The 20363-nt window shown below is 44.5% G+C and overlaps 2 protein-coding genes across 2 annotated transcripts in view; one reads left to right on the forward strand and one right to left on the reverse strand.

Moving 5' to 3' along the window:
- The window catches only part of LOC137415321 (uncharacterized), a 189520-nt gene extending 179904 nt beyond the window's left edge, over positions 1–9616 (reverse strand). Inside the window, exon 1 of the transcript XR_013623098.1 lies at positions 9570–9616. The gene's annotated coding sequence lies outside the window, so the exon portion shown is untranslated. The remainder of the gene's footprint in view (positions 1–9569) is intronic.
- Positions 9617–10170: 554 nt separating this feature from the next.
- DHX36 (DEAH-box helicase 36) overlaps positions 10171–20363 on the forward strand; it is an 88018-nt gene continuing 77825 nt past the window's right edge. Inside the window, exons 1-3 of the mRNA XM_068112884.2 lie at positions 10171–10387; positions 14826–15080; positions 17598–17704. Of these exons, the coding sequence (XP_067968985.2) occupies positions 14862–15080; positions 17598–17704 (326 nt within the window). The 5' untranslated portion in view covers positions 10171–10387; positions 14826–14861. The remainder of the gene's footprint in view (positions 10388–14825; positions 15081–17597; positions 17705–20363) is intronic.

A 20363-nucleotide genomic window follows, 5' to 3' on the forward strand; every position in this document is an offset into this window, starting at 1 on the left:
TTTCGCTCTGAATTACGTGCAAACGCGTGACGGAAATTACCATCACCCAGCATCGAGTGCCAACCAAGATGGCGCCCGGTAGCTGCATCTCCACATGTGTGGTGTGAATGGCAATGGTCATTCTATATATTTTCCGTTCAGTGGTCTGGCAGCGAGGATGGAACATCACGTGATCGCTCTGAGCGAATCAGCGAGCTGCTCTGGCACCGGCTGAGATTCCGTGTATAATGTTCCTCGCTGAAATGCGCTGAGGTAAATATGAATAAAAAATATGGATCTCGTCAAATATTTTTAGGTAGGCCATGTCCTTCCCAGGCTCAATGGCCATGTCTATGCCAAATATCAAGCACGTGAGCCTCTCCGTTTAGGAGTCTATCGGTAACATACACACATACACACACAAACTGTGTTTTATTTATATAGATATCATGAAACATTGACATTTTGTAGTCCATTGTATAATTTAAATAAACATAAATGCAAATTTCGCATGTGGAAAAAGTAAGTACACCCTTGGCTCTAATAGGTGGTATTGCCCCCTTTGGCAGAAACAACCTCAAGTAGGCATTTCTTATAACTGTCTACCAGTCTCTGACATCGACTGGGAGAAATTTTTGCCCACTCCTCCATGCAGAATTATTTCAGCTGTGCGATGTTTGAGGGGTTTCTTGCATGCACAGCTCGTTTCAAATCCCCCCACAACATCTCGATGGGATTTAGATCCGGGCTTTGACTTGGCCATTCCAGAACCCTCCATTTCTTTCTTTTCAGCCATTCCTTGGTGGATTTACTGGTATGTTTCGGGTCATTGTCATGTTGCAAGGTCCACCTTCGGTTGAGCTTCAACTTTCCGACAGATGGTACTGGTACTGTGGCCAAATAGCTCTACCTTTGACTCATCTGTCCAGAGCACATTGTTCCAGAAGTGCTGGTCCTTGCCTAGGTGTTCATTGGCAAACTTTAGTCTTGCCCTGATGTTCTTTCTGGACAGCAAAGGTTTCCTCCTGCCACACCTCCCATGTAGATCAAATTTGTGCAGCCTCTTTATCATGGTAGACTCGTGCACTTTGACATCAACAGTGGCAAGAGCTACCTGTAAGCCCCGTGATGACATTCTGGGGTTCTTAGAGACTTCTTTCAGCATCTTGCGGTCTGCTCTCAGGCTGAACTTGCTGGGGCGACCTGGCCTGAACAAGTTGGCAGTTGTTTGGAATCTTCTCCACTTGTCGATGATCTTCCGGACAGTCGAATGATTGATTTCAAATTGTTTGGAGATCTTTTAAAATCCCTTTCCAGACTCGTAGGCATCTATAACCTTCTTTCTGAAGGCTTCAGAGAACTCTTTTGATCTCGGCATGGTGACGCCACACACTTCAACAACAATGAGCAGACCAAACTAAATGTCTGAGGTTTAAATAAGACAGGTTCCTCCAAGATCCTCTCTAACGATGTTCTAATCATTTGCACCTGAGCTGGTGCACCTCATTCTAATTTTAGGTATTTGAAGTAGTGATAAATGTAGGGGTGTACTTACTTTTTCCACATGTGAAATTTGCATTTCTGTTTATTTAAATTATACAATGGACTACAAAATGTAAATGTTTCATGATATTTGTTATATTATATGACCTTTATCTGTCAATATTGTTGAAATGAAGATCAAATAGCTGAATGTTGAAATATGTTGAAAAAGTCAAAACTTTACATGGGGTGTACTTACTTTTTCACGTAACTGTATATATATACAGTGCATTCAGAAAGTATTCAGACGCCTTCACTTTTTTCACATTTTGTTATGTTGCAGCCTTGTGCTGAAATCGTTTAATTCATTTTTCCCCCCATCAATCTACACTCAATACCCCATAATGACAAAGAGAAAACAGGATTTCAGAAAGTTTTGCAAATTTATTAAAAAGAAAAAACTGAACTATCACATTGACAGAAGTATTCATACCCTTTACAATGACACTTGAAATTTAGCTCAGGTGCCTCCCATTTCTCTTGATCATCTTTGAGATGTTTCTACACCTTGATTGGAGTCCACCTGTGGTAAATTCAATTGATTGGACATGATTTGGAAAGTCACACACCTGTCTCTATAACATCTCACAGCTGACAATGCATATCAGAGCAAAAACCAAGCCATTAGGTCGAAGGAACTGCCTGCAGAGCTCAGAGACAGGATTGTATCGAGGCACAGATCTGGGGAAGCCTACAAAAAAAATCTGCTGCATTGAAGGTTCCCAAGAGCACAGTGGCCTCCATAATTCTTAAATGGAAGAAGTTTGGAACAACCAGGACTCTTCCTAGAGCTGGCCACCCGGCGAAACTGAGCAAGCGGGGGAGAAGGGCCTTGGTAAGAGAGGTGACCAAGAACCCGATGGGCTCCAGAGGTCCTGTGTGGAGATGGGATAAACTTCCAGAAGGACAACCATCACTGCAACACTCCACCGATCTGGGCTTTATGGCAGAGTGGCCAGACGGAAGCCAAACAGTTCAATCTTGGTTTCATCAGACCACAGAATCTTGTTTCTCACAGTCTGAGAGTCCTTCAGGTGCTTTTTTTGCAAATTCCAAGCGGGCTTTCATGTGTCTTTCACTTCGGAGAGGCTTCCGTCTGGGTATTTCATATATAGCCTATATGCAGTACTGTGCACAAAAGTTTGGGTTATTTTTACTTTTGTGGTGCTATTTATTCCCCATTAAACATTTGTGGGAAGTTAGAAGTGTGCAATACAGGTCGGTAATTATTCAAATATTTGTGAAAGTCAATTTAATATCACAGTTAATGCTTAAATGTTAAACAGTTAATATATCACAGTATATAAAATAAATTAGGAAATTGAAAAAGTTTTATTTCTGCTATACACATTATCATGTGCTCATAATATCCATTTTCCAACAAAGGAAATTATGCTGGAAACAGAAAATAAAATGTGTTTGTGGATTTTTGCACAGTAAATAACAATAAATTACTTGAAGTAATCAAAACTAGTCCCCTACACTTCCCCCACCTAATATTAATAGTAATACTGTAATATTAATAACCTATCAACCCCAGCACTTAATCTTCCTTCTTTTCTTCATCCTTACCACAAACACCACAGGCTTGTGCTGGATGGTAACATATGCTCTCCCACTACTACTTTACAATCCTTAACCCTCCACAACTGTCGCTTCCTGACCACAACCAAATCCGATTCTGTTCTATGCTGTCCACTCCTATAGGTAATATTGTGGCTTTCCCGCTTCTGAAAATGAACCAGCTATGGCCATCTCATTCCTTGCCACCAGCTCCAGATACTCTCAATTCGTCATTCCCCAACCAAATTTAACAACACAATCCTCTTCACCTGGCTCCGCTACTCTCACGTGCGCGTGGTCGTAGTGGAATATTGTACAATTAATTTCCAAATGGAATCCATTTGTGGTCGCTGTGTAAGCATCGTATATTAAACTACATCTCAGAACTAGATCTCGTGCTATAAAAACGAGGAAATCTATATCTAATGCCTCTCCATCATCCGTCATTCCAAAGATTGGATTTTTCACAACATCTTATCAAACGCTTTTGGGTTTTTCGAAGCTGTACACGTTCTCCACGTTTTCGAAGTTAAGTAACTGTTCACAATTGTATTTTTGTCGAAACTGTATTTATCTTTCGGTGTGTGTACCTGTTGGGTCATGTACCTGTATTGTGTGTCCCTGTATTGTCATGGGGACCGCAAGGCTAACCCCCGCTCTAGCAGGGAAAATGGCCTTAAAATGCATGTTGTTGTTGTGTGTACCTGTAGTGTGTCCCTAGGAAGATTCTCGGTGTAAATCTTTCATAAATTAATCGTTTCTGTTTGCCTCATGTGTGCGGCCTTGCAGCCTGAGGCTTGTAGCCCCGTCGAAGTTTTGTTCACTTAAGTTCCTCGGCTGTTTTTGCTTGGTTCTTAGATTTTTCGCTTCTCCCCCGAACATCTACTCGTTGTCTAACGTTTAACCCCCCCTCCCCCCCCCCCCCCCAAAAAACCTAACATTTTCCCCTTTCTCCACGTGTGCTGTTTGTCTAATCCGAGTGCTTCTGTCCACGTGCGCTGTGTCGCCCCACCCCCATTATCCCCTTGCCTTCCACCTTTTGCCCTGTTCACGTGACTCAACGTGTTCAACTCGTGGTTGTCCCTCCAGGCCCTCTCTCCGTTGGTATTTTGTGAATATAAGATTGTTATTCACGGTTCAGTTTAAATATGTTTAAACTTTCCCCTGCAGTGTTTTATTCAGTGGTATATTACAGCACGCTGTTTTTCTTCCTATTTAAAAGGTTCTTTTCAATTTCCTCTTCAACTCATTCCACTTCCAAAAAAATTCAATCTCTTATAATTCTTCCTCACTACATGTTCTAAATTCTCATTTATTCCATCCCTCCTCTATCATTCTTAAACAGATCGCTAGCTTGAAAATCACAACAAACCCAATTTGTTATAAATGTTCGCCTTTCATTAATCATCCACTTTATAAACTACCCCATTGCCCCTCCCCTCCAAATCTCCCCGCTTGCCCCTCCCCTTCTAAACTCCCCCCTTGCCCCTCCCTTCCTAAACTCCCCCTCGCCCCTCCCCTTCAAAACTCCCCCCCCAACCCCTCCCCTTCAAATCTCCCTCCTCCTCTTCAAAACTGCCTCCTCCCCACTTCATCTCCCTTCTATCTCATACCTCCACCTCCCCCAACCTTCTACTTTCCTCTGCCCCCCCCCCCCCTCAAACAACCCCTAACTGTGCCTCATCCCATCACCATCAAACCTTTCGTCCTCCTCATCCTTCCCTTTCTTGAAACTCTTCTGTAATCTCTGACACACTATCAACTGCTCTCCCAATCACCCCCTCTCATCCTTCATCTGACCCTTCCCCTCCCCTTCCCTGTCTTGCACCTGATGCTCCCCCTCTCTCCTCATTAACGGTATGGACCTCAAACATCCGGGGCCTTCGCTCAAACCTGATTGATCTCTCCATTCAGGTTGCTTCTGACAATCCAGACTTGATCTTCTTAACAGAAAGTTTCCTCCTTCAAGATGTCTCTGATTCCTTAATATCTCTTCCTGGTTACTCCCTCCTCTGGTATGATAGACCTGAGCCTCGTCCTGGTGGTGGGGTTGCTATCTTTATCAAAAACTCTCTTCCTCACTCTCCTTGCACTGCCCTCTCTCCACCCCACCCCCAGGAGTACCTCTGGCTACGGCTTCCTCTCCGCTCCCACCTTTTGTTCATATATGTTCTTTACCGTCCTCCAAACAGTGATGACTCCATTTAAATTTCTCTGTCTGACAACATGGACCAACTTCTATCAACTCATCCAAACTCTCTCTTCCTCATATGTGGCGACTTCAACTGTCATCATGCCAGCTGGCTGGGTGTGGGTTCCTCTCTCACCAGCCATGGCACCTCAGCAAAGGACTTCTGCGACTCATTGGGACTGACACAATCTGTCAATTTCCCGACCCGGATCTCAGTCAATGGAGTATCTTCTCTTCTAGACTTGGTTATGACAAACTTCTAGACTTGGCACGTCTAAATCTTGTGTCCCAAACCCATCCCTCTCTGTACCCACCGTACCCAGTCGTACCCAGCTGCTCCTGGACTCTGTGTCCTTCTCTCCTGACAAGGTGGAGAAGTTTTTGTCAAAACCTCGACTCTGATTCTGCAATCCTCGACCAGACGGCATTAGCCCACGGATCCTAAAATCCTGCACTGCCACTCTATCTCACCCTCTCTCTGTTCTTTTCACCCTCTCCTTTGCTCAAGGTCATCTCCCAGCATCTTGGAAATCAGCAAACATTACCGCTTTACACAAAAAAGGTGCAAAAACAGATACTTGCAACTACAGACGAATCAGCCTGCTCACAATTATCAGCAAAGTCATGGAATCCATCATTGCTTCGGATATCAAATCCTTCCTCTTCTCCAATGGCTTGATCTCCGATCATCAATTTGGATTCAGACCAGGTCATTCTACTCTGGACATGTTGCTTCTCCTGTCTCAACCATGGATGGGGGTCCTCAATGCCAAACAGGAAATCAGAGCTGTCTCCCTTGACATATCACGTGCCTTCGATACGGTCTGGCACCCAGCTCTGCTCACCAAACTCTCCTCCTATGGTATCCATGGAAATCTCCACGCATGGCTTGTGGACTTCCTCTCTGGTCGTAGTCAACGTGTGGCCCTGAATGGATTTCTCTCATCTCCCCTTCCTGTTCTGGCTGGAGTTCCCCAAGGTAGTGTTCTGAGCCCTGTGCTTTTTCTGATCTTCATCAATGATCTCTCCGACTCTCTGGAAAATCCTCTCTTTCTCTTTGCTGATGACTCCACTCTCTGCCGCTCCATTCCTCATCCCTCAGATCAGCAGTCTGCAGCCTCCTCACTCTTTGCAGACCTGGACAAAATCACAGACTGGTCAAACAAGTGGACCATGTCTTTCAATCCTGACAAATCTCACACTCTTACTATGTCTCTCCGAAAAGACCGACTGGAAAACCCTCCCATCTACTTTCTCAACAATCCTCTACAAGAAGTTCTATCGCTCAAGCTTTTGGGTCTCACTATTTACCATGATCTTTCTTGGGAAAACCACATTTCCAAGCTGGCCTCCAAAGCCAGTCGCCGACTGGGCATCCTCCGTCATGCGAAGTCCTTCCTTGGCACACCTGAGCTCCTCACCACATGCAAGGCTTTCATCCGCAGCTCAATGGAATACTGTTCCCCCCTCTGGGCCGGTGCTCCTGCCAACACACCTCGCTCAGCTTCACGCTGTTGAAACCAAAGCTTTCAGAATCATTGGAATCTCCTGCGATGAAGCTAACTCCGAGGGCCTTTCACTCACTCACCGCAGGCAGGTTTGGTGGCCTTTCTGTCTTCTACCGACTCCTCTCCGGCCTTGCTCCCCCAGCTCTCTCTGTGCTCTGTCCCCCAAATATTCATTCAGGTCACACAAGATCTGCCAGCAACCCTCTTGTGGTTAAACTGCCAAAATCTAGGCTCTCTGCTCACCTTCACTCTTTCATTCCCCTTTTCTCCCACCTCTGGAACAAACTCCCCCACTCCCTTCAATCCCACTCCTCCCTCCAGGTCTTTAAAACAGCTGTTCACCACCATCTCTTATCTTCCCCCATCCAAAACCTTGATCTTTTCTACCCCCGCTAATTCACCCCAGATAGGGTAGGGTGGGGCAAGAGGCCCAGTAGGGGTCAAAAGCCTACCCACAATATATACTAAACCACGTGATGCAACGAGCCCCATGATGCCTTGCGAGCTTCCTTCCGCAAACATCCTTTCCCGCCACGACGGCGACACAGGCAGAGAAAGCGGTACGTTTCTCAGATGTTTTTCTTTGTTTTCGTCCTGTTTGTTGTAAATTTCATACTTCATTTGTTCAGTACCATCATCTAAATAGCAGAAGAAACAGAACGTCTCTACTTTTTCTTGTTATAGGGATCTGTTAGCTATCTGTTGATGCCAGACTAAACTAGTTGCCTCCCTTGCTTTAAGTCAGATTTCCAAAGATAAGATTTGTAACAGATTGGGGGTCAAACGCCCACTGGGATGTTGGGGCAAGATGCCTAATGTGCCCCTCATTCCACTGAATGTAATACCGACTTGACTTGAAATGCTAGAGTACTGCATGTCTGTCTGTCTCTGTCTCTCTCTCTCTTTCTTTTTCTTTCTTTTTCTCTCTTTTTCTTTCTTTCTCTCTCTCTCTCTCTCTCTCTCTCTCTCTCTCTCTCTCTCTCTCTCTCTCTCTCTCTCTCTGTCTCTCTCTCTGTCTGTCTCTCTCTCTCTGCCTGTCTCTGTCTGTCTCTGTCTGTCTCTCTGTGTCTCTCTGTGTCTCTCTGTGTCTCTCTGTGTCTCTCTCTCCTATGCTAGTAAAAGTGACTATCATTTGAATATATTCCGCTAAGTTATGAATAAAAGAAATTATGATTTAGAGACTGAATCATTTTTAAACACTTGTCAACAGATACATGATGGTGAGAACATACAAAAGGAAGACAGAGAGGGGCAATTATGGCCAAAGCAACTTGTCTGCAGCCTTGAAAGCAGTGAGCGAGGGACTTCCACTCATTCGTGCCAGCAAGGACTTTGGTGTTCCGGCACGTAGGCCTACCCTACGAAGGCACAGAGACCAGCAAGTAGCAGCACCTGGTGTGCTGAATTTTGGGAGATATAAGAACGCCCTTCCTCCTGAGATCGACGCGCAGCTGAAAGCACATGTAACGGAGATGCAGAGGCGACTGTACGGTCTGAGGATGCGGGACATGCAGCGTCTAGCGTATGATGTTGCTGAGAAGGCTCAAATTAGCCACCCTTTCAACAGAGAGTCCCGGATGGCAGGAAAGGACTGGGTCCAGAACTTTCTCTCCCGTCACGACCTCACCCTCAGGCAGCCTCAAGCAACCAGCATAGCGCGTGTTGTGGGCTTCAATAAACCCAGGGTCCAGGGTTTCTTTGACCTCTTCAAGGAGTGTTTGACAGCTGAAGACTACACCCCTTCAAGAGTGTGGAACATGGATGAGACAGGGCTGACAACTGTTCAAAAGCCCGGGAAAGTCATGGCCACAAAAGGTGCTCGACAGGCTTCGAGTGAGGAGGAAGACTGGCCTTGTCTTATATGCTGTGAGGAGTACAGCCGTGCCAGACCCAGGGAGGTGTGGGTGCAGTGCCAGTTGTGCCTTCATTGGGCACATGAACAATGTACGCCAGGACTGGCCCAGTTCCTGTGCCCAAACTGCGAGTCGGATGTCTCGGACTGACATGTGCCCATGATTGTTTGAATTTGACCAAGTCACAATTCATGACATTTTGTATTTAGTGAAATTTCCTCTATGTAGGAGACTATGTTTTTCTAGTCAGACGTTAGTATTATCTTCTTTTTATGTAATTCGGAAGTAAGGGGCAAAACGCTCACTTCTCAGGAGCAACACGCCCACAGTAGGCGTTTTGCCCCAGCCTGGTGGGCGTTTTACCTCCGGCATGGGGCAAAGAGGCCAAAAAAAATAATTTCACTTCTTGTTCTTTTTGGTTTTTTTCTATCTTGGTGTGCTTGTGCTATTATGTAGCGCTAATGTGTCCTTATTGTTTGCATTTACTTTTAGTTTTCTATAGCTGCAACAGGAGCAGATATCAGCAATCTTGCTTAATGGGGGCGTCTTGCCCCACGCTACCCTACACTTTTTTGAAATTCGAACTTCTCTCGTGGATGTCCTTGCAGTGTCCATGTTTTATACCTCTCCCACCTCCCCCCAAGCCCTCCCCCTCCCACAGTTCTCTCGATGTCCCTGCTCTGAAATGTTGTTTTGTGTCCTTCCGCCTCTGTCCCCATCTTGTCTACCGCTCCCCTTATTTTGTGTTTTCTGTTTCTGTTTGACTTTTTGTGTGATTAATGTTTGCTCTTTCACGAGCCTCGATCTTGTATACCAAAAAAAAGAAAACGCTGGTAGACGGCCATTTTGTAGGAGACGTGAAGCAAAATAACGTACAAAAATGATCATTGGTGTATTGTTGTAAAATGCATGGTGGTGTTGTAAAATGCTTACCTAATTAAGTCTTGCCTCTGGTCCTTACTTCTCCTCCATAATGGCCGACAGCTCACTTACCGGATGTGGAAAGACGTCACGATGAAACATTTGCAAGTTGAGGTAAATTGTAAAAGTATCCATTTTTTTTCACATGGACAATATATGAAATGTTTCTATCCACAAAGCACAACGAATGATTAGGTACCTGGAATACTCTTCCACGAGATGTAATAAACGCCGATACTGAGGTTGGCTGGAGAGACGAGATCACGATCACTCGAGAGTATCACGTATATAAATTGATCAATAAATGGAAAACCGTAATCCCAGATGTAGTGCATAGATAATCACAGAGGTTTACACAGCTTAATATTCTCTACTCCTAAGTAATTCCCTCGATATTGAGAGAATGGCAATGTAATGTGGAAGGTAATACGGAACGATTCTTGCGGTGTATAGATGCAGGACTCTGTTTGCATGGATATTTTTGCTTGTTATATTTGTGCACATATATTTTCTCGCTGGGGGGACTTCTTGAAAGCAAACGTACATAACTTAGATATTTAATTGATAATAAATATGACTAATAATTAGTGTTATGGCAGAGCTAAATTTAAGCGTTTTAACCATTTTCTTGTCATAACATGCGTAGTTCCGGTCGCTCGTGTTCGACCGGTTCATTCGGACGGTTTGAGAAACGTAGAGCTACTTTTCTGGTACACCTTCATCAAAAGATTCTGAAGCTGTTTTGAAGACGTTGTTTCAAAAAATCCCAAACATGACTCATGAGGGGAAGGTCTAATCGTTTCGCTGGTTTCATGACTGCGGCCTAGCTGGTATGATTATACAACTAGCTATTCCTCTTCCTGAGATAGTCTTTTACCTCGGTTTGAATGAAGTATTGCATTGGTCTCACTGGTTCCCAGCTTGCAGGTCATCAGCTATAAACTGTGTCACCTGTGGTGTTTGTCATGCACGTTCAGGCATCAATGTGGAGCCGGAGAACCCGGCTCTGAGTCTGAGCAATGTCGTTTTGCACCTTAAATATATCCCATGGATTCTTTCGCGAAGGGTAGGCGAGTTATCGCCGGCACTTTACAATATCCTCCCTGGGGTTCTGCAAAGACCAAAGTGTATGGACCTCCAATTATTATTACTAGGGCATGCCCGTACTATATCTATATCTAAAATTATATCCCCCCCCCTCTATTTACATGAAATGGTTTGGTCCAAAGCGAACGGCTTGCGAGTGGTGACAATCCCCCCCCTCTATTTACATGCAATGGTTTGGTCCAAAGCGAACGGCTTCCGGAGTTTGGTAAAGAAATCGCCATCGCGTGCACAAACGCGCAGGAAAGCGAATGAATCGCAAATTCGTTTTTATTAGTTGTAAAACATAGTTTAACGCCAACATAGTTTGCAAACGTGAAATAAATGAATACGCTCTCAAATGTGCCATCCGAGGCAGAGTGTGCCCGCCACGTTCGGCACACGCGATCGTTCGCTGCTCTCTGATTGGTTGAATCGTTTTTTGGACATAGCTCGGTAAGTAATTGTCCGATTAATATGAAACCTTGAAAAGGCACATCCTCGGGTCCCCAGCAATATACCTGGCAAGTTAAAAGTATATCGGACCCGTGGTTGTCGAGAAACAGCGGTCACAGACAAACGTACAGACGTACAGACAGACAGACAGAGATTACTGGAATATAGATAGATTACGTTTCCAGTGGGAAGCGTATTGTTCTTGTTATTATTTATTTTTATTAATGAAAATCATGCTTGTTAAATTCAGATTATTTGGTGTTTGTACCCATTTCACTTTAGCCATGTTGCAGCATTTGTAGCTGCTTTGCTGGTGAGTGGTGATACTGTAGGTACTCTCAGTTGCTGTCATGAATGTGGTGCAGACGCCGACACCGAGAGGCCACCAAACACCGAGAGGCCACCAAACACCGAGAGGCCACCAAACACCGAGAGGCCACCAAACACCGAGAGGCCACCAAACACCGAGAGGCCACCAAACACCGAGAGGCCACCAAACACCGAGAGGCCACCAAACACCGAGACGCCACCAAACACCGAGAGGTCACCAAACACCGAGAGGTCACCAAACACCGAGAGGCCACCAAGCACCGAGACGCCACCAAGCACCGAGACGCCACCAAGCACCGAGACGCCACCAAGCACCGAGACGCCACCAAGCACCGAGACGCCACCAAGCACCGAGACGCCACCAAGCACCGAGACGCCACCAAGCACCGAGACGCCACCAAGCACCGAGACGCCACCAAGCACCGAGACGCCACCAAGCACCGAGACGCCACCAAGCACCGAGACGCCACCAAGCACCGAGACGCCACCAAGCACCGAGACGCCACCAAGCACCGAGACGCCACCAAGCACCGAGACGCCACCAAACACCGAGAGGCCACCAAACACCGAGAGGCCACCAAACACCGAGAGGCCACCAAACACCGAGAGGCCACCAAACACCGAGAGGCCACCAAACACCGAGAGGCCACCAAACACCGAGAGGCCACCAAACACCGAGAGGCCACCAAAGACCGAGACGCCACCAAAGACCGAGACGCCACCAAAGACCGAGACGCCACCAAAGACCGAGACGCCACCAAAGACCGAGACGCCACCAAAGACCGAGACGCCACCAAACACCGAGAGGCCACCAAACACCGAGAGGCCACCAAACACCGAGAGGCCACCAAACACCGAGAGGCCACCAAACACCGAGAGGCCACCAAACACCGAGAGGCCACCAAACACCGAGAGGCCACCAAGCACCGAGAGGCCACCAAGCACCGAGAGGCCACCAAGCACCGAGAGGCCACCAAGCACCGAGACGCCACCAAGCACCGAGACGCCACCAAGCACCGAGACGCCACCAAGCACCGAGACGCCACCAAGCACCGAGACGCCACCAAGCACCGAGACGCCACCAAGCACCGAGACGCCACCAAGCACCGAGACGCCACCAAGCACCGAGACGCCACCAAGCACCGTGACGCCACCAAGCACCGAGACGCCACCAAGCACCGTGACGCCACCAAGCACCTGGATGCCAACAAACACCTCGTACTACCTTCTCCATGCAGGACAACATTTTTGGGGAAAAAGCTGTACAAACTTATAAACACCAATCTTGACATGTGGAATTTCTTCCTGGAAATGACAGTAAACCTCTGACTTTGCATTAAGCAAGCCTATTTTGAATGTTCTCCTTTCTCGCATCTACTTTGACAGAGATGTCCCTTTCACCTTGACATTTAATAACTTGTTGATTCGCTAGGGCAGAAGTTCTTTCCCAAAGCAAATTTTGGGTTTTTGTGTTGAGTCTAGTATACCCTTTTTTCTCAATGAAGTGGCTTTGCTAATGTCACGTGATTTTTTTTTTTTTGTGCCGTATTCTATTTCAATCCTTCAAATGCTCCGACTCAGTCCTACAACCACCTCGGTGGAATTTTGTATACAAAGTCTAGGCTCATGGAAGAGGGATGTGAGAGATAATAGAAGGTATCCCACTGATTACTAGGACAACAAGAGAATAGATGAACATGAAGAGAAAGAAGAGGGAAGGAAACAATTTGCTGTAACATTAAAATGTTTTTTTTCCAGCTCTGGAGGATATTATCAGGCATTTTTATTTCTAATCATGCGAGTCACTTTATGCCATCCACAAAGTGCATCCCTTTTTCTTAATATTGTCACCTTTACTCCACTCTTATTTGTTACGTCTCCTCGGTGCTTTCCAGAGATTCTTGTGTATTACTGAATTAGTTTTTTGACATTGGGTGCAAACTTTCTTCCCAGGTTTTTACAGGATTAAGCGCGCATAAAGCGAATGTCTGTGCTGGCAGAATGTCGATTGGCTGTTCATGCTTTCTGAACGCTCGTTTTTCTGGTTAACATAATTGTCCCAAAAGTTCTTCCAATGTCCTTCACACAGTACTCTGACACCACTACATTTTTTTTGCTGTAATAACTTTTTTTTTTCTCCTTTGTAGAGAGAGATCTACATTCTTGTAGAACTATGCTACAAGTTAGCTCTTATTGAGGTGCTTGATACAGGTCTGGTGAAATGTTCAAGCTCATCTGCAAAGTTTGTTTTTAATCAGAATGGAATGATGAAAATAGCACCATTAGAAAGACCTTTAAAATAGCTTTCTAAACATATTTCGTGTCGATGTAACTTTGCAAATAGAGGACCAATGGTCTTGTAGCTCACCTACCTGGTTGCAAAAAAGTGGATTGATGGATGGATCAGGGTAAAAATATGATTTGGAATTAGAATACACATTTTAGGTCAGGTATTATTGACATGATGCTCACAGTAGTGCAACTGCCTGCTGTCTATGAGCCTTAGTTTTTTCGATATTGACAACTTCCTGTATGATGATGTCACTTCCTAGTGTGTGAAAATTAGCCCAATTTGATAAGGTACAACTCCAAGGAGTCTATAAATTTACATTTTTCGAAATATTCCCCACTTCTTGTGTTATGACTTCACTGGTGGCCATATTGCTTTTCAGATCAGCTGTTAATAAAACTTTCCCACAGGTAGTCGGTCCTATATTTTAAGTTTTGCATTGATCGGTAAAGCGGTTTCAGAGAAGATTCATTTTGAAGGTTTTCTTTGATCTAATATGGCTGCTAGACCATGTGACCAATGACGTCATTGCTAACAAAATATAATTCCCTTGAGCAGTTGATCACAAATTTAAGGTTTTGCATTGATCAATTAAGCGGCTTGAGAGCAGAAGATTTTAAAAAGGTTTTTCCTGTAATCCAAAATGTCAGTCGAACTAGATCGAAATTCAAGTGCTTTTGGAACCTTTATTCACAATCCTGTTCAATTATGGTCACAATCACAATCCCATCAGCAGTTTTGGAGAAGAAGTTGCAAGTGTTTACGGACGGGACGGACGTATGATGCACAATCCATAAGCTCACCTGAACTATGTTTTCCATGAGCTAAAAATGAAGAATCAATTGGCCAAAATATAACATTGAAGCATTTCAAAAATTATCTGAAGCCAAATCTTTGTTTACTTGTATCTTGAGAGCCATCTGATTGAATAAGTGACCGATAAATACGAATGATATTTCTCATCGGATATCTCAAATCACTGAATTTCATGGAAATCAAAGAACCTCGAGGAAATGGATGTGATTTGACATGCAATTAACTTGATATGCAAAAAATATTTTAAATACAGTATGTAAACTTTGACTTGATTAACCTTTTCTCTATCACAGACTTTGCAGATCTGCAGGTCGCTCCTGCAACAGGCTATGGCCTATTCCGGAAGAGGCCGATATGGAAGACCATTCAGGGCACGTGGTTGGACTTCTAACCAGAGCAGTGATGATTATAACGATTATTATGGGAACTCATCTGGAGGAAGCCGTAGAGGTGGTGGACGACACCCACCTCATCTTAAGGGTCGTGACATTGGCCTGTGGTATGCCAGCAAGCAGGGAGGAAAATCTAAGGATCAAGAAAAACGAGAGGTAAATCTTTTTAAAACCTATTTGAACGTAATATCCTAATTGATCGAGATTGTTGATTGATATAATGATGTAATCACTCTTACAAAATATGATTATTATTGATATTACTTATTAGCCATGGTGAAAGATGACGATTCTTCTTCTTTAATGGCTGCAATTACTACCATGTTCACGTGGGGCTGGCTGGAGGAAGCTTGGTGCAATTATTTAACAAACCGGCTGGCCAGGCCTGACATTCGACTCAGGTTAGGACAGGAATTTGTAATTTGTTCAATGTGCTAACGATAGCTCGCCTACTCTTCGTAAAGGACTCTGTGGGATCTTTAACATCCATCAACTAATGTCGGCAGGCGGAATGCCTGTTTAACGCCCATCCGAGGGACGGCACACACATTGATGGATTGCCCAGCCTGCAAAGCACTGGGATGACAGTTTATAGCTTGGTCGGGGTTCAAACCCGAGGTAGACAGGTTAGAGGTGAGTGTGCATACTGCTCGGCCATCCTGCCAGCCTGTTGAAATATGACTATTACCTTCGCCGCCGACGGTGGACGTAGGTTATGTTTTCACACCTGTGTGTTTGTGTGTGAGCCGGCTATCTCAAAAGGTTATGGATGGACTATTGAGACTGATCATGCCACAACAGTCTGGTTTTAAGGTGCCAACAACTCACCTTTCACACCTTCACCAGTTGTTAAAACAAAGCCTGCACAAAAAGCCAGGCAAAAGGAATTGAGCTCAAGAGTCTGTTTGAGACGCTGAACATAAGGGGTACTTTATAGGGGTTTGGAGCTCATCCTTCAACATTGCCCCATTCATTTAGAGCCATTTGGTCCCCAAATATATGATACTAGCTGAAGTACTCTGCATTGCCCAGGGAAATTCCATGAAATATGTATTTAAATATTTCCTGCAGGACAATCATAAAACATATTACTCGATCACTCCTGGGGAAAAAAAAACCAGGCAGTGTATAAGCACAAGACCAGATCGAGGCCGGAAGGCCAATTATCTGGTTTTATCTGTGGTAACAAAAATTTATCCAAATATAGCCTTCGACCTTCCTCTGGATGAAATAATAGGCCATGGAAACTTTGGTTGCTCTGGTTCCTGCAGGATCTGAATGCATAAATGACCAAACAAATAAAGAAATGAAAAATCACTCATAGAGCGACACTTGGCAAAAGAGAAGAAAGTAGAATGGCATTCAGTAGAGCATCCTTTTGAATTTGACCTCAAAATAATTTGTGGTTGAATTCGGTGACCTGATATGCAAATCGTCTTCAACTTTTAAGTTAATCTGATGAAAATTGACAATTTTAGAAATTTGGCCTTTGTTGACCTCAAATATAGTTGGTGTTTGAATTCAGTTAGCTGATATGAAAATCCTATTCAAATTTCAAGTCAATCGGATGAAAATTGAGGATTTTAGAAATTGGAAAAAAGTGGTGGACCATTGGCCTATGCTGACCTTTTGACCTAAAAAATATATAGGATTCTGTCAGACCACAAACTCTACCATTTGGTGACAAACACACACACACAAACATACACAACCCGGAGTGATCAACATACTTGTCCAAAAAAAAACATTTTTGCCAAGTAACAATGTTTCTTCTTTATACATTAGATACTCGACTACAAGAGATTGTTAGGAAATAGGAAGTGAAGGAAAGACACGTGGCTGCTCGAACACTGCTTGCGATTGTTTATATTGATGAGACTACAAGTTTTACTTTAGTTTTATACATGATTTAAAAGGCATTGGATGAGAGGAAGTATCACAAAAGCAGGAAAATATGAGAAGGGGAACAGGTTGATTGAGACTTGTAATACACACAAATTGTATTTGAGAACATAAAGTTACAGGTACAGAGAAGGCTAACAAAAATAGAAAAAGGCAAAGATAAGGATGGAAGATAACACAAGGTGGTGAGAGGTTGCCGTCTTTAAAGGCCAGAGAGGAGCTGAAAGGCCAAACTCATGGAAGTAATTACACAAATGAGTGAAGATGTGTAAATATGCTTACACATGGGATAACAAACAATGTGCTGTTGGACAAACATTTGGTGGTGTTGTGGAGGGACGATGCTCCAAAATGGCACGTGGGTCAAAATTTGGTGTCAGGTTTTAATTTATTTATTAACACAGGGAAAGGATTAACCCCAAAAACCAAGAGGGCCCCCTTGGGCGGAAAAGCAAAGAAACAAAATGGGGAAGATATAATCAGGATGGGGGTCCGCAGGCGATTAGCCCACAGTAAAATGAGGCCTTCAGGGAACTTTTCAGACAAACGGGGAGCACTCCAGATGGCACCAACAGCTGAAAAGGTTGGTGACAATAAAGGCAGCACCTCTAACTAACCTTAAAGGGGCACTGTAATCTGTTTGACATCTCAATCAAAACACTTGTGTGAATTAAATATTTGATCACTTCCATCCCCATATTACAAAGTTGTTTGGACTCTCCAAGGAGATACTCCATAAATGTTGCATTGTGCTCGTTTTGTGGCTTTCAGCGTGCAGTGGTGAAGATGGACCTTTCACGAGAGCAACAGATAACCCAATTACTACAGAGTCATGGCAGAACCATAAATACGGAAGATTCTTTTCCTCCGGATCCCAGGTACAGTAAATGGTACTTGGTACCATTGCGTATGCACCGACGTTAATTTCTACCTTGTGACCATACATGAGGCATTTGTAGAGTTATTTAAACGAGATTCTCGTGACATTCCAATACGTGCCAAAATAGTATAACAATGGGTGTTTGTTATGTGCTTGCATGTTCGTGTGCATGTATTTTCTTACTGATTATAATATCGGCTACTGTACTTGTATATTGAAACATACAACTGTTGGACTATTGCGAGACAAAAGCACGAAGCGGAGTCAAGCATTCAGTTGAATATGTGCGTGTATGTGCGTGCGTACGTATGTCTCCATTTTTAAAAGTCATTTTATCGGCCTCAATTGGTCCTATTGATATGAAATGTTCAGCATGTTATGCGCCTACTCATGTAGAATTTTTTTTGATAATTATGATGTCAATTATGATGAGGATAGGATAAGAAAATAAGAATTATGATCTGGTATGGGTGCCATCTTGGAAAACGGAAAAACGATGGAGTTCTATTTCTCTGAAACTACAACAACAACAACGCATTTTAAGGCCATTTTCCCTCCTGGAGCGGGAATATTTCCCTCACTCAATGCCTTGCGGGCCCCATGACAATCTTCTCTGTTTTGCCCTATTTTCTGCATCTCCCCTTGTTAACCCCCTTGCCCACATTTCTTCTTCCACCACCACCTTTAGCCAAGTCTTTCTCGGTCTTCCCCGTCCTCTACTTCCTTCTACATTCATTTCCATCATTCTTCTCAACCAGTCACTTTCATCCTTCCTCAACACATGACCAAACCATCTCAACCTGTTTCTCTTCATAGCATCCATCACAGGTTCTATTCCCATCATCTTTCGCAATTCATCATTTGACTTCCTCTCTCTCAACGATATTCCACACATCCACTGAACCATTCGCATTTCCACCCTTTCCAGCCTTCGTTGCTGCTCTACGTTCATTACCTATGTCTCACTCCCATAAATCATAACACTTCTCACACATGCAGCATACACCTTTCCCTTCAGCTTCAACGGCACTCCCCTCCTCGTCAGCACGTCACTCAGTTCCCGAAACGTCTTCCATGCACTTCTCACTCGAGCAACCGTTGCCGAGTCTGATCCACCTTCTCCATTCAGCATGTCTCCGAGGTAGCAAAATGTTTTCACACCTTCCAGCTTCAGGTCGTCTCCAAGATCCAACTCAACATTTCCTCCATTTGCAGCTCCCTACACTAGTATGTAGCTGCCACACTGGTTAATGACCCTCTCAGACAACTACATTTTTGATGAACCCACTCAGCGCACATTGTACATTGAATGGAGTTCACTCCGACACCCTTCCTGCACACAGCACACGGCCACCTCCTCGTTCTTTCCACCTCACCACATGCCATTGCGTATGCACCGACACCCCCACTTGCCATCACTTTCGTTTTTCCGATATTCACCTTCAGACCTTTTGTCTCCATACATTCCTTCCACTTGTTCATCTTCTCCTTCAGTCCATCCATACTTTCCACAATCAACACCAGATCATATGCATACAACAACTCCCACAGTAAACCCTCCTTTGCATTCCGAGCCAGCACCTCCATCACAGCTACAAATAGTAGTGGACTTCGTATCGACCCCTGATGCACTCCCACCTTCACCTCAAACTCACCACTGTTCCCGTCCTTCGTCCTTACAGCTGTGCGCTCTCTTTTGTACATTGCCATCACTACTCTGATCAACCATTACTCCACTCCTAACTTCCTCAATGCCCATGTCACTACTTCGTGTGGAACCCTATCGAATGCTTTTTCCAGATCAACAAACCCAAGAAACAACCTCTTCCACTTCTCCATGTACTTATCCTGCAACTGCCTTACAATAAAAAGCACGTCTGGCGTTCCTCTTCCTGGCATAAATCCAAGCTGTATTTCGTCAATCTTCACTTTCTTCCTTATCCTCCTCTCCAAAACCCTTTCCAATACCTTCATTCCATGCTCCAATAACTTTATCGCTCTATACGAGCCACAGTCCAGAGGGTCACCTTTCCCCTTGTAGAGAGGGACGAGGGTACTCAGTTCCCAATCCACTGGATTGCGGCCTGCTTTCACCACCAGATTACAGATCTCTGGCATTCTCTTCACACCACAACTTCCTGCTGTGCCTTCAACATGTCTCCCACAACTCCCGTCGGCCCTCCTGCTTTTCTACTCTTCATTGCTTTTATCGCTTCCTCAACTTCCTTCTCAGTTATCTTCTCTGCCGGTCCTAAAACTGGGTTACTCTCTATGTTGCCGTCCCATTCACTCTCTGCATTCCACAGCATTTCCATATTTCTCTTCCATCTTCCTTTAATTCCATCTGGGTCCACAACGATTTGTCCCACTTCATCCTTCAAGCAACTCACCCCCATCACATCACACCTCTCTTTCGCTATCTGCTTTGCGATCCTGAGTACCGCTCTCTGACCCTCTTCCAAATCCAAGGCTTGGATTTCAAGCGTTCTCCGAACATTTTCCTACATGCCTCCTGCGCCTTTGCTACCTCTTTCTTTGCAGCGTTCTTGGCTGCCTTATAACTTTCATGCTCTGCCTTTTCTGCCCCCGTACCCTTTGCCTTCTGCCACTCTTTGAACTTCTTCCTCTTCTTGTCAATCCTCTTTCCAACTTCATCA

Source organism: Myxine glutinosa, chromosome 4 (assembly GCF_964187855.1).
Source record: "Myxine glutinosa chromosome 4, kmMyxGlut1.1, whole genome shotgun sequence".
Taxonomy (NCBI): Eukaryota; Metazoa; Chordata; class Myxini; order Myxiniformes; family Myxinidae; genus Myxine; species Myxine glutinosa.